The sequence below is a fragment of the Gopherus evgoodei genome, chromosome 4, assembly GCF_007399415.2.
Source record: "Gopherus evgoodei ecotype Sinaloan lineage chromosome 4, rGopEvg1_v1.p, whole genome shotgun sequence".
NCBI classification, from domain to species: Eukaryota; Metazoa; Chordata; order Testudines; family Testudinidae; genus Gopherus; species Gopherus evgoodei.
Window position 1 is genome coordinate 72971139 of NC_044325.1, and position 13211 is coordinate 72984349.

The 13211-nt window shown below is 45.6% G+C and overlaps 1 protein-coding gene across 10 annotated transcripts in view; it reads right to left on the reverse strand.

Moving 5' to 3' along the window:
* ZFYVE26 (zinc finger FYVE-type containing 26) overlaps nt 1–13211 on the reverse strand; it is an 89786-nt gene that overhangs the window by 47657 nt on the left and 28918 nt on the right. For all 10 annotated transcript variants that reach the window (XM_030559782.1, XM_030559787.1, XM_030559786.1 and 7 more), the window contains 7 exons: nt 8990–9141; nt 7398–7596; nt 6577–6840; nt 6284–6403; nt 4297–4461; nt 3427–3654; nt 881–986 (listed from right to left, as the gene is read on the reverse strand). In XM_030559782.1, the coding sequence (XP_030415642.1) occupies nt 881–986; nt 3427–3654; nt 4297–4461; nt 6284–6403; nt 6577–6840; nt 7398–7596; nt 8990–9141 (1234 nt within the window). The remainder of the gene's footprint in view (nt 1–880; nt 987–3426; nt 3655–4296; nt 4462–6283; nt 6404–6576; nt 6841–7397; nt 7597–8989; nt 9142–13211) is intronic.

A 13211-nucleotide genomic window follows, 5' to 3' on the forward strand; every position in this document is an offset into this window, starting at 1 on the left:
ATGTAAGTGGGGAAGTTATTTTGGGAAGATGGGGTGGCACAGACCTTGAAAATGTAATGAACATTTACCATAAGCTATTATTGGTGGACTACTCTGAGATCGGTTGTCTTTTAAAACAGACTTAGTAAAATCCAGACAGAAATGTACAACTTCGTTAGGTTTAATAACTTTTGCACAAATATCTCCAAATGGCTAAAATGTAAAAATATACAGTAAACACCTGCTGCTCCAACAGCTGTACTGGCCATGGCTCTAGCAGCTAAGAGAACTTCACCCTAAAATTTCATTCAATAAGGCCCTTGTCTGATATACACGGCTCAGGGCAATACCACGAAAGATCCTTCAGTTTGGTCCTCAGTACAGTGAATTACATAAAGACACTGAACAGCTTATAGGGTATTATCAAATACTGTCTCATTTAACACCTGCTTCAGTTATCAAGTCGCACACTTTCAGTACCAGCCCAATACAGAATTTAGAGATGGAAAACATGTACTAGATAATCCAGTCTACTTGCCTACCAGTGTAATATCCATGCCCAGAAGTTCTCAAAGTGATCTTGGGAAACAATTTTATTTTTGTTACATGTATAAGATGTGTGACCACTGTGCTCAGAAGTCAGACAGTTTTAATTTAAAAACCACACATCCCTAGATCTCTCAGTTCAATTCCCAATGGCCAGTCGTTGTCTAGGTCACAAAACCATAAGTTTCACTAATTGCGATCTTCTGTGGCCATTTCATTAGAGAAGCCAGGAACTAACGCCTTCCTCAGATCTAGCAGAAGTCTGTTCTGCAGCTGTTCTAGTCATAGAAGACAGAGTACAGCTCAATTCACGAGCACTAAAGTCATCAGTTAAGTATTCATGAAAAGCACCAACCTGTCAGGAGGAACTTGTCTCTCAAACAAGAGCAGAGAGAGCAAGTGAGATGGGCTCTGCTGTAACAGTATGAAAGGGTTCCCAACCTTCACCTCTGCAGTTTGATCTATAAATGTAAGAAAGACACAATTTAAAAAAAAAAAACCAACAAAAACAATTTAAATTAATGTATTACACAGATTGAGTTCTATTCAGCTAATCTGTACACTAGGCCTCTGAAGCCCCTATGCTCAAAATCACCAAAGCATGAGGGTCACAGTAATGAAGCAAGTTGGTAACCCAATGACCTAATTGCTCTGACTCTGATGTGCCCCACAATCTTTTGTACCATGTGGAGGAGACATTGCAAAGAACCTGTGTAGTGCCTTCTGACATCTGAGCAAGACCTGGCTGCAACCGGCAGAGCAAATCTGCTTCAACATGAAAAACAACACTCCAGGGAAAAATTGCAGCAGGAGCTTGTCAGAGTCACAACACTTGCACTATTATAGTGATCTGGTTTATTAGAATTCGCTGGACACAGGTTTACTGTATTTTCTCAGCCTATTTTTTGTTTTGCTTGCCTTGAAGCAAGAATTGCTGCTGTTCTTACAAATGGAGTGAAAGGTTGGGATAACTTCACTGACACGCAGAGGGTAGCTGCGTAAAGCTTCTTACTTGTACTTGTCCCACAACTTAAACACTACTAGTATGAGTAGTAATGCTGTTGGGAATTTTTTTTAATTATGTCAGCATAGTTACGTTGACCAGGGATGTGAAAAAAAAAACACACCCCTAACAAACATAGCTATGTCAACAAAACCCCCAGTGCAGACACAGCTTTATTGATGGAAGAGAGCTTCTGGCAACGTAGACAATGTGGTTCAGGGAGATGGTGTTTCTACACTGACATAAAAACTCCTTCTTTTGGTGTAGGCGGAGTCTATACTAGGGGGCTATGCCAACATTGCTCTGCCAGTATAGGCTCTGTAGAGCAGATGGACCCAGAGACACCCCTTCTAAACTATTCTTCCACCTCCTAAAGGAGCCGGAAAACACAGAGCACCACTAGACTACCACCACACATTTCTCCAGTTATGGAAACATGAAGTCATGAGAGATTGTATTACATTGGGGCATCAGTACCTTCCACACATTCAGTAACCAGACATGCCAAACCCACACTGTGGAGGGGGAGGAGAGGAGAGAACAACGCAGAAATTAGACTTGTTTTTGGCTTAATTGGCTTGTGAGTTGCTTGTTGGATAGTTTTTGGTTTCTAGCTTGTTGCTTGTTTGGCTTGTAGCTTTTTTTTTTTTTAAAATCAGCTTCCAGCAAACGCGGGGGGACAAGAGTGGGGGTGCACAGCAGGCCCACCACAGTCCCATACTGCATGCCGGGGGGGATCTAAAGACTGTTGGGTTCTTAGGGATTGGCTTGTTTTGAAATGGGATTAGCTTGCTTTTTGGCTTATTGTGAAAGTTGGGGTGCTTATTTACCATGTGAAAGTTGACAACTGTGACAGTGACAGGTCCTGTTAAAATGAAAGTCTGAAAAAGGTTCTGTCATCTTCCTTTTTCGTCTACCTCACTGAGGGATGTAACTTTAGAAGGCAGTTTATAGGGAAGCAACTCTTAAACCAGATTTGTGGAGTTTCACATTAGAGCAGCCCAGTGACTCCAGATTAAACTGGCTTGGTTTACAAGTAAACTGACAGGTTTTTTTCCCTCCTAACTGCCAGCACAATATACTCAAGCTAGGGCTCTTCTGACTCATGTGGTATCACCACTAGGTGTTCTATGAGAACGTTCTGCCCAGTTACATCTACACAACCCCATTATCTTCAATGCCCTTGCTACCCATCAAAGAAAATGTTACATATAGTTACTTTCCAGAATGGAATCATACTATAAAAGTTAGATAATGTCACCTTCTTGTGACAGCCTTCTGGAGCGGGGCAGTAACCGCACTCTGGAAAGAAAAGACTAGGCTGATTGGGGAAGCAGCCACAGCTGACCCTATAAAAGGGCTGTGAGCCAGGAGTTAAGTCAGTCTCTCTCTAGCTGTAGAGGGAGAAGGACCTGGCTGTCTGGAAGAGAACGGTACCAGAGTAGAGCAGTGCTGGGGAGTTCTAGCCTGGTAACTCCCCAGGCTGCAGGCCTTGTGCAAGGCCTACAGAGGTACTGAGGCTGCAGAGGTGTAGCCTGGGGTTAGGCAGAGGCAGCTGGTCTAAACCCCCTTGGCAGTGATGAATGGTTTACAGACTTCAGTCTGCCCCAGCAAGCAGGGGGCTAGATGATGACTGGCAGTAGCCACTGAGGCAAGGTGGGGAGAGAGAGTTGGGGGTTCCCCTGGGAGGGAAGACCCAAAGTGTGGGGGTACTGCTGGGGCAGAACCCCGAAGTAAAGAGCACCAGGGTCCAGGAGGGACAGGGGATCCAGCGGCAGGCAAGATACCAGGCAGTAGGAGGTGCTCAGTATGCTGGAGAGCTAATTCCCTAGACGACCAGCAGGAGGCGCCGCACCAGTGATTCTTTGCTTCGCTACACTTCTCAATAGACACGTCACCTAGCTCTGTATTGAGGCTCCGTAGCACAATAGAAGCAAGTGTGTTAATATAATCGAAGAAGCTCTTCACACAGTCTGTCCTCACGCTGCTCACTGGCATGGTCTGAATGTGTTGGTCCAGGGTTTTCAGCAAAAGTTGGATTTGATTACGAATTGGATGTGCCTCCAACTCTGTAGGCTTCAGAGATGCCTGTTCTACCAAGTTGGTGATCAGGTTCCCTTTGGAGTCTAGTAAAAAATTAATCAAAATTTGATTAGAATTAAAAGCCTTAAAAATACAGCAGTGACAACAGCAGGCTTCGTAGGCTACCAAAGTTTTACTGATGGAGACTCTTGTTTACTTTCACCTTACTCGGCAGCAACAACCAAATAAAGGGAAAAAAAACAGGAGAGGCAGAACTACCATTTGTTTAGTTATCATTTAACACCCAAGTGTTTTGTTTTCCTGTAACTAGACCCTGTCAGTTTAAAAGTCATATCTGTTTTTAAAACATTTCTTTTTTTATTTCCATCTCAGCTTATTAAAACCAAACATTTAAAAAAAATGAATTTACTCTTCATCATTTACATTTTGCTTTTCTCTCTGCTTGAACAAACACAGCCTAATCAGTTTAACTTTTGCTACTGGTGAGCTTCTAATTTTGGTGCAACAGCCCACTGTTGCAAGGTTTGTATTGCAAATGCTTGGGGGCGGATTTTAAATCCCCAAAAGTGTGTTTGCATTTACATTTACATTTAAAAAGGTTCACAACAGCATTGCTACTAATACGAGGTTTTAAAAAACTTATTTTTATCTTGTCTAAATTGAGGAACTAAACTACTAGGCTGTATGCAAGAGTCTTTAATGCTAAGAGAACTCATGAAACTCACCTGGAGAATCTTCAACATTTGTCAGTGTTTGCAGGACTTGATCTAGGTGCTGTGATAAAACAATCTGATTAGCAATACAGTCCTCAGTCAGAGTGGGGTAGCACATCTGCAGAAGGTCCACAATATTACATCGAAACTGACTACTTATTTTTTCATCTGAGACCTCTGTTGGGAAACAAAGATCAACAATAATGACAGTTAATGCTGGCCACTAAGTCTTGTGGAACTAGAAGACACACAGAAAGAGGAGCAGCTTTGCACTTCCAGTTAACCAATTCAAAATTAGTGCACTTGGGTAAGCCATAGAGATTATGTAGCTAGCAGAGCTAAATTTTCCTAGAGGTAATTCAGAGGCCAGAGAAGGAAGTGTAAAAAGCCAAGATAAAAGATACCTGTGCTATCATGCCCTCTCAAAGCCAGAGGCACTGTAGTTTAAAGGGATGACAATTTTGTATTGTATTTAATTGTATCACCAGTCAACTGTCCATCCCTGGCTTAATTCCTCTTCTGTTAGAGTTCATTCTTCTCTCCCACTCCCCAAGGTATTCTTTTCATGTCTGTTGCCTGTATTTTTTCTCTCCTCCCTCCCTGCACCCAAATCGTTACTCCTCTGCACTGTGCTCTTAAACTTCTTTTTCATGTTTTATGTCTCTGTGCCTCCCCAATGACCATCCCCCAGACTATTCACTCTGCTCCCATCTGCCCTTTTAGGGCATGGCTACACTGCAATGTAAGCCCTGGGCTAGTAGAATGGGAGTGAACAGATCCCAGGTTTGTTAACATAGAACTTGAGCATCTACACTCATTTGTAACCCCAGGTTAGGAATTGTTGTCCCAGCCTGGGGCTCCAGCACATGCATTATGTGGGCTGGAGTCCAAGCACCCATCTCAGATTTCCTAACACTCTCCAAAATGTGGCAACTCTAGCCCTTTGTTCATGGTGCAGTGTGGAAAAACTTGACTGTACACCAAACTTGACTGTCCAGAGGACAAAGAAAGTTGGACCATGAGATTGTGGAATACTTTTGGCAGACTTCTTGGTTTGACTCAGGCTCGAACCCTCCACCCTTGTGGGGTTCCTGATCCAAGCCCTGGATTAGCGTGATTTGTGTGCACAGAAATGAGGTCAGAGGCTTAAGCCTGAGTTCAGACCCTGGGCTTACTCAGCAGTGTCGACATACCCTTAGGAAACAGAGCAGAAACTCACACCCCCTTGCTTCCTGGCTCCCCATCCCTTCCAATAAAACTCCAACCCTTTTGCTCTCTGGCTCTCATTACCCTCCAATGAAAGAAGCAGTTCTAATCTTCAGCTCTGCCTTCCCTCCTGAGAAGCTGCTCTCTGGTTCCCTCTGTGGGCAAGAAGCCTGCTGCTTCCAGCCCCCTCTTCGCTAGCCACATGCCCAGCTCAAGTCAGTTTTTCACATCTTGTATGCCGGACTAGATTTTCAAAGACAGATGTATATGTGTACCCAAAACTACTCATGCAGCAGTCAACCTAATTTGCTGAGAGAAACATGTATGGGCTTCTGAAAGTTTTAGTGCATGCCTGCGCCACACAGAAAAAGATGAAAAGAACTAACAAATTTTGTCATTTCAAGTTTTAAAAACCAAACCCATCAAATTTAATCATTTATATTGAGATCTTCTAAAAGCAGTTCCCGATGGCTTCCACATCTCAAGCTATATTTTTCCATGGTGCTTTATGGAAATCTTTGGAAGACACTGTTTAATGAACATCTACTTAGCTATATTTACTTATCCATTGTGGTAAAGGCCAAATCCAGTCTATGGATTTTCAGTACACCCAGAAAAGTTGCTGATACATTAAACAAATACTCCTCCATAATACAAAGGGAATAGATACCAGTTCAGCATACAACAAAGAAATTTCAGAAGCAATGAACTCTGCACATGTACTCCCTAGCCCTGGAAAACTAGCAACCAAAAAAACCAAAACCTCAAAACATGCAGAAGGGAAAACACTTACCTGATTTGGATTGTCCTTGTGACAGACAAGGGTAGTTGAGAATTTTATTTATTTGTTGAAGAACTGCTGGGAAGCCCCTTATGCCATCACAGTGCAGTGGAATGAAGTCAAGTCTGCGGCCTACAAGCAACATTGGATAAGGGAGGGAAAGTAGGGGTTAAGGGTGGAAGACATATGACAGAGTTCATTAAAACTCCTTGTTACTATGAAGCACAGTTATTTTAAAACTAGAGAAAGCATACAGGCATTTTTTCCAAATCCCACACAGCTGAACAGAGAAAGGGGAAACCTACCCCTTGTTTCAAGGCTATTATGTAATCGTCTCTCTGCTGTTTCCAACAGCTGTTTGCAGGTTTTCCACAGGTGGCACTGAGTACAAGCTAAGTCAAATGCTGCCATTGCTGAAGGGCTGAGGTCTGCCACAACTTCACTCATAGGATCTGTATGCTCCAGCTGGATGCTGCTAGTCCAAAAGTTTTCTTGGAGAATAGGGACAAGGCTTCCAGAGGTGGCAAGCAACTTATCAGTAACATCCGAGATGGAATAAAATACCATACCTAAACAATCCAACAACATGCAGTCACTGGTTAAACTGAACAAATATTCTATGTCCCATAATGGATAATTCTTTGGTCCTTTACTAATGCAGTTCAGCATCTGGTCAGCTCTTTGGACCACTGCTGTACATGGAACAGAGGTTCACACTGAGCTATTCACAAAGATGCCTGGTTAATTTCCCTGAGTGGTTACAGCTAATTTAGAACCCAGTAACATGCCAGTCTGAATAATTTACTTTGTTCTGACAACATGCACCACCTTGTACTCATCAACATTGATTATTATTTATCATGTTGCCCAGATTTGCAACTCTGTAAGGTTATTCTGAAGTTCCTCAGTCATCTCCAGTTTTTAAAAGCCTAAATAACTGTTACCCATAGATTGCCAGCTCCTTGTTATTCTCATTTTCTAGGCCATTAATATAAAAAGGCCAGTTTATTCCTCCAAGCAATCATATTACAGTCACTGCTGTATCATCTGAGCCCTTGTTCTTCCTTATTTGTTTTCCACTCTTAGCCAGATTCCCCATTTCTAATTTGTAGGATTCAATCCTTACCAGCCGCTGCTGCACTCCCAATAGCCTGAAGTGTTGAGCGGCCACTGCCAGATCTCCTGATGCCTCCAATACCATCAGCTGACTGATATGCAATTTTGTGCTCCACTTTTGCGAGCTCCCGCACCACCTCTTGATAGCGTTCCATGAAAACCAGCTCACCATAGCAAGCCGAAGACTCCAAATTAAACATCAAAGCCACCTGTCACAGGTAATAATGAATGCAAGTAATACCGTCATCAAAATACTGTTTGAAAGGCCACCATAGCATTTTACTCAAACTTTAAAAAAAGCCTCAACTGAAAACAAACATGAGTAATTTCAGCCCATGTGGTAATTTTATTCAGAAAGTTATAGATGCCTGAAAACAGAGATTTATAATGGAAGCACTTTTGCAATTACAGCTATATAGCTCTGCTTGCAGGTGCCATTACATTGGATTTGGATTCACTTTAACAACTTATAAAGATGTTACAAGACTCCAATATATTGTACATTAAAAAGATGAAGTAGCTAGTCCTGTAGTGTAAATTAGTTCTTATCAGCCAGGGAATACCCTCTAGAATATTCTAAAATTACATTAGCAACCCACACGACCATCACAGGGAACATCAGTTAAACCCTGTTCCAAGTCCTGTTAATGTCAGTGTTGTACAAAACACAACGTAAAACAGATCCGTTAGCCTCAGGAGAGGAAAATAAAAATACCATGTTTGCTAACTGGAATTGTTTAAGGGCTTGACATTTACCTACTGCTGATGCATGGGTATCTATGCAAAAGCATTTGACAATGTCCCTCTCAATCCTAGCCAGACCACTGCACTTTCTTGGGGATTCAACTGCCAAAATACTTCAGGCCAGTTTTTCAGAAAGGCAGCCTGAAAGCTACATACAAAAATGCACATGCAATTTTAACTGAGTGTGGCAATATAGAGGCACAATTGCATACACAAGTTGGTTATTTGCACATGTAAATGAGGGGGCTAGGAATCAATGGCAGACACTTCTGCACACAGACCTTGGGCCTCCTGTTCTGACAGCCTGGCCACAAAACACACCTCCTTCACCTGCCCATAAAGCAGTGTGCCATACAACCAGTACAAGCCAACAGCTAGGGGACTACAGTGTGTCTTTACATATTACAACCGGGCATGAACGTGGTGGAGTCATGTTTTTGGGAACAGTGACCAAAAAAAAAAAAAAAAAAAAGCTCAAATACTGCCTCTCATTCAAGACTGGTGTTTCACACATGGGCTCCTCACCTTCTTCCTCACTCAGCTGGAACACTAAGTTAGACCCAGGCCTGGTAAAGTCTTTGCAAACTTTGAAAACCCAGGTGAAAAAGAGGGTATTTTTAAAAGAGAAAGAAAACTTCCTTGAGGGAAGTGGCTTAGATGCTTGTTTTCCTCCTGCTGCTGGATTCCCTCTGACACCTGAATTTGGAAAGCATTCTCCCTCATGTCTGTGTCCTTCAAAACCCAGCTGGCTGACACAGTAGAAATTCAAAATAAATAACCTCAGCTATCACCAGTGCAGGCTTCCATACAGAACCAGTTTCCAAGTTTTTATGTAGCAGTGATCACACACACATGTACCTGATGGGCTTCTGTAAAGTTCCCCCTCAGGATACAGGAGACTAGGAGTGACTCAGGTGGGGAGAGCATCATGGGGATGAGGAGGTTCTGCTGCTGAGGCTTCAGCCTACATTCCAGGTCACTCCAGCCAGACACAGTACTGGTACTTCCCTCTACAAGAGCAAAGAGGGAAACAACATGCTGGGTTATAATGGAAACAAAACTTTTCATCAGGCATCAATGCTTCTCGGCTTTAATACGGAGGTGGGGAATTTGAAGCGGGGTTTACAAAACAGTTGTAAAGGGTTGTATTGTCTGCTTTAAGTGACCAACATCCAGCTGGTCATGATTACATATAATGCCTCCTACTGCAAAGAATCCAAAGCACTTTACAGAGATGAGTTCACCCATCACCTGCCTTTGTGGCAGACCCTGTGTGATGCTACAGTGCCTATTAAACAACTATTTAGGCCAGAAAATGAAGAAGATTTTCAGTTAAGAATCCTACTGTTATACTTTTAATGAGATCTTCAATAAACTACTACTGATCTGGACCTCAGTTTTATAATTCACGTGAATGACTGCACCCCACAGAAGTCGACCCTCCCCAAGCATCAGCAGGGGCACTGGCCCAGTAGTAACAGAGGGCTGAGTCTCAGGTACTGAATCAGATAACGACGTTGATATAGAACCCTAGGTGTTCATTGATGGTCCTCTAATCAAGTGCTGACCTGGTCTATTCCTATTTAGCTTGTGAGATCAGCCAAGATCATAGCCTGAGGTGACAGGCACTCTGTCAAGTAGCAACTGTGACTGCTGATAGGACAAAGAAGCTGAAAGGCAACTTCAGGTCCAATAGACACTGCATTCCATGGAAAAACACAGTTTTTATACAGCATAATTCAGACAAAGCACCCCAGAACAATTCCCAACAGACATGAGTCAAGCAAACAACCCATGGGCTTGAGATGTGACAAACCCACACGACCATCAATGAAGTCAGCATGGCACTTAGATACCACAATGTCAGATGCCTCAGAAAGGTATTTGGGGTCAGCTCAGGCTCTGGATTAGTGTGACTATCAGTGACCTTTTAAAGGCACAACAGAGAAAGTCATAGTTCTAGCTCTTACCACAACCGTAACTACATCCAAGCACATACATATTTTGTATTAATGCATCAGCTGCTAAACGTACATGATATATATTTATATTGTAATAATAAGAGGGAGAGGACAATTCAGGGCCCTGGTACCCCAGTGTTTGGAAGAGGGCAGTTGCAGTCCTTTAAGCCTTTTTATGAATTTAAATATTTTATATTCTAACAAGCCTGTGGTCTCCTAAAGGTTCACAATTGTCACTAAGCTGCATTACACAGCCATTTGCAAAATCACAGAAGCAGCAAGAGAATGCTGATCTTCCTGTTCCAAAAAGAACAGATCCATGGCTTTCAACCTAGAATTTATGTTAGGAGGAGAAAGTCTGAAAGTCTAATGACTCCATCTGCACGGAGCAGTGATGTGCACAAACCAATCAGTTAATTTCAGTACTGCATTATGTCATTGTGTAAAGACAAAAAAGACGGTTACTCACCTTTGTAACTGTTGTTCTTCGAGATGTGTTGCTCACATCCATTCCAGTTAGGTGTGCGCGCCGCGCGTGCATGTTTGTCGGAAACTTTTTTACCCTAGCAACTCCAGTGGGCCGGCAGGTCGCCCCCTGGAGTGGCGCCGCCATGGCGCCCAATATATATCCCTGCCGGCCCGCCCGCTCCTCAGTTCCTTCTTGCCGGCTACTCCGACAGTGGGGAAGGAGGGCGGGTGTGGAATGGATGTGAGCAACACATCTCGAAGAACAACAGTTACAAAGGTGAGTAACCGTCTTTTCTTCTTCGAGTGATTGCTCACATCCATTCCAGTTAGGTGATTCCCAAGCCATACCTAGGCGGTGGGGTCGGAGTGAGAAGTCGCGGCACGGAGCACTGCAGTTCCGAAGGCCGCATCCTCCCTCGACTGCTGGACCAGGGCGTAGTGGGAAGCAAAGGTGTGGACCGATGACCAGGTCGCTGCCCGACAGATTTCCTGGATGGGCACACGGGCGAGGAAAGCCAGCGACGACGCCTGCGCCCTGGTAGAATGCGCAGTCACACGGCCCGTAGGGACATGGGCCAAGTCATAACAGGTCCTGATACAGGACGTAACCCAAGAGGATACCCTCTGGGAGGAGATAGGAAGCCCTTTCATACGATCTGCTACCGCCACGAAAAGCTGGGGGGATTTTCGGAAGGGTTTGGTCCTCTCTATGTAGAACGCGAGAGCCCTACGGACATCCAGCGAGTGGAGCTGCTGCTCCCTGCCTGAGGAGTGAGGTTTTGGGAAAAAAACCGGAAGGAAAATCTCTTGGTTGACGTGGAAGGCTGAGACCACCTTGGGCAGAAAAGCAGGGTGTGGTCTCAGCTGCACCTTGTCTTTGTGGAAGACCGTATATGGGGGGTCTACCACAAGAGCTCGGAGTTCCGACACCCGTCTAGCTGAGGTGATAGCTACTAGAAAGGCAGTCTTCCAAGAGAGGTAGAGCAGGGAGCAAGTAGCTAACGGCTCAAAGGGGGGCCCCATGAGCCGGGACAACACCAGGTTAAGATCCCAGGTCAGAGCAGGGGGACGGACGTTAGGGAATAAACGTTCCAGCCCTTTAAGGAATCTCGACACCGTCGGGTGAGAAAAAACGGAGCGACCGTCCGCACCCGGGTGAAAGGTGGAGATAGCTGCTAGGTGGACTCGCAACGACGATAAGGCCAGACCTTGCCCTTTGAGGGACCAAACATAGTCTAAGATTTCGGTTACCGAAACTTCCATAGGGCGGAGATTTCTCTCTACGCACCAACAGGAGAAGCGTTTCCATTTCGCCAAATATGTGGCTCTTGTGGACGGTTTCCTGCTGCTCAAGAGCACCTCCCTCACAGGCGTGGAGCAGCGCACCTCGGAACCAGTCAGCCACGCAGGAGCCACGCCGCTAGGTGCAGCGACTGCAGGTCTGGGTGACAGAGGGTCCCGTGGTCCTGGGTAATCAGGTCCGGATGAAGGGGCAGGGGAACTGGGTCGGCTACGGCCAATTCCAGCAGCATGGTGTACCAGTGCTGCCTGGGCCATGCCGGGGCCACCATGATCACTAGAGCCCTGTCTCTGCGCACCTTCAGGAGGACCTTGTGGACCAGGGGGAACGGGGGAAACGCATAGTACAGGTGGGTCGACCACTGGATGAGGAAGGCATCCGCTATCGACCCCGGCTCCCTGCCCTGAAAGGAGCAGAACGCTTGGCACTTCCTGTTCCCCTTGGACGCGAAGAGGTCCACCCGGGGATAACCCCACCTCCGGAAAATGGAGAGAGCGACGTCCGGGCGAAGGGACCACTCGTGTGACAGGAAGGATCTGCTCAATCGATCCGCCAGCGTGTTCCGTACTCCAGGGAGGAAAGAAGCCCTGAGGTGAATGGAGTGGGCTACGCAAAAGTCCCAGAGTCGTATCGCCTCGAGGCACAGGGAGGAGGACCTGGTGCCGCCCTGCTTGTTGATATAGTACATGGTCGTCGTGTTGTCCGTGAACACGGCGACACAACGACCCTGAAGCTGATGACAGAACGCTTGACAAGCAAGGCGGACCGCTCTCAACTCCCGCATGTTGATGTGTAGCCCCACCTCCTCCTGAGACCACAGGCCCTGTGTCCGCAAGGTCCCTAGGTGGGCCCCCCAGCCTAGATCTGAGGCATCCGTTGTCAGGGATACCGAGGGCTGAGGGGGGTGGAAGGGAAGACCCGCACATAATACGGACTGGTCTAGCCACCAGCCGAGAGAATCTAAGACCTTCTGGGGGATTGTGACTAACATGTCTAACGGTTGCCTTGCCGGCCTGTAATGACTGATAAGCCACAACTGGAGAGGCCTCATGCGGAGCCGAGCGTAGTCGGTCACAAAGGTGCAAGCCGCCATGTGGCCCAACAGGGTTAGACATGTCCTCACTGACGTCAATGGGGCTGACCGCAAACGTTGAACGATCGCCACCATGGTCTGAAACCGTTGCAGAGGCAGCGAGGCCCTGCCCACAGTGGCGTCCAGGACGGCCCCGATAAATTCCACCTTCTGAGTGGGCCTCAGGGTGGACTTGTCTGTGTTTATCAAGAGGCCCAGACTTGCAAACATGCCGGTGATCACGCGGACATGGCTGTTGACTTGTTGTTCCGACGTGCC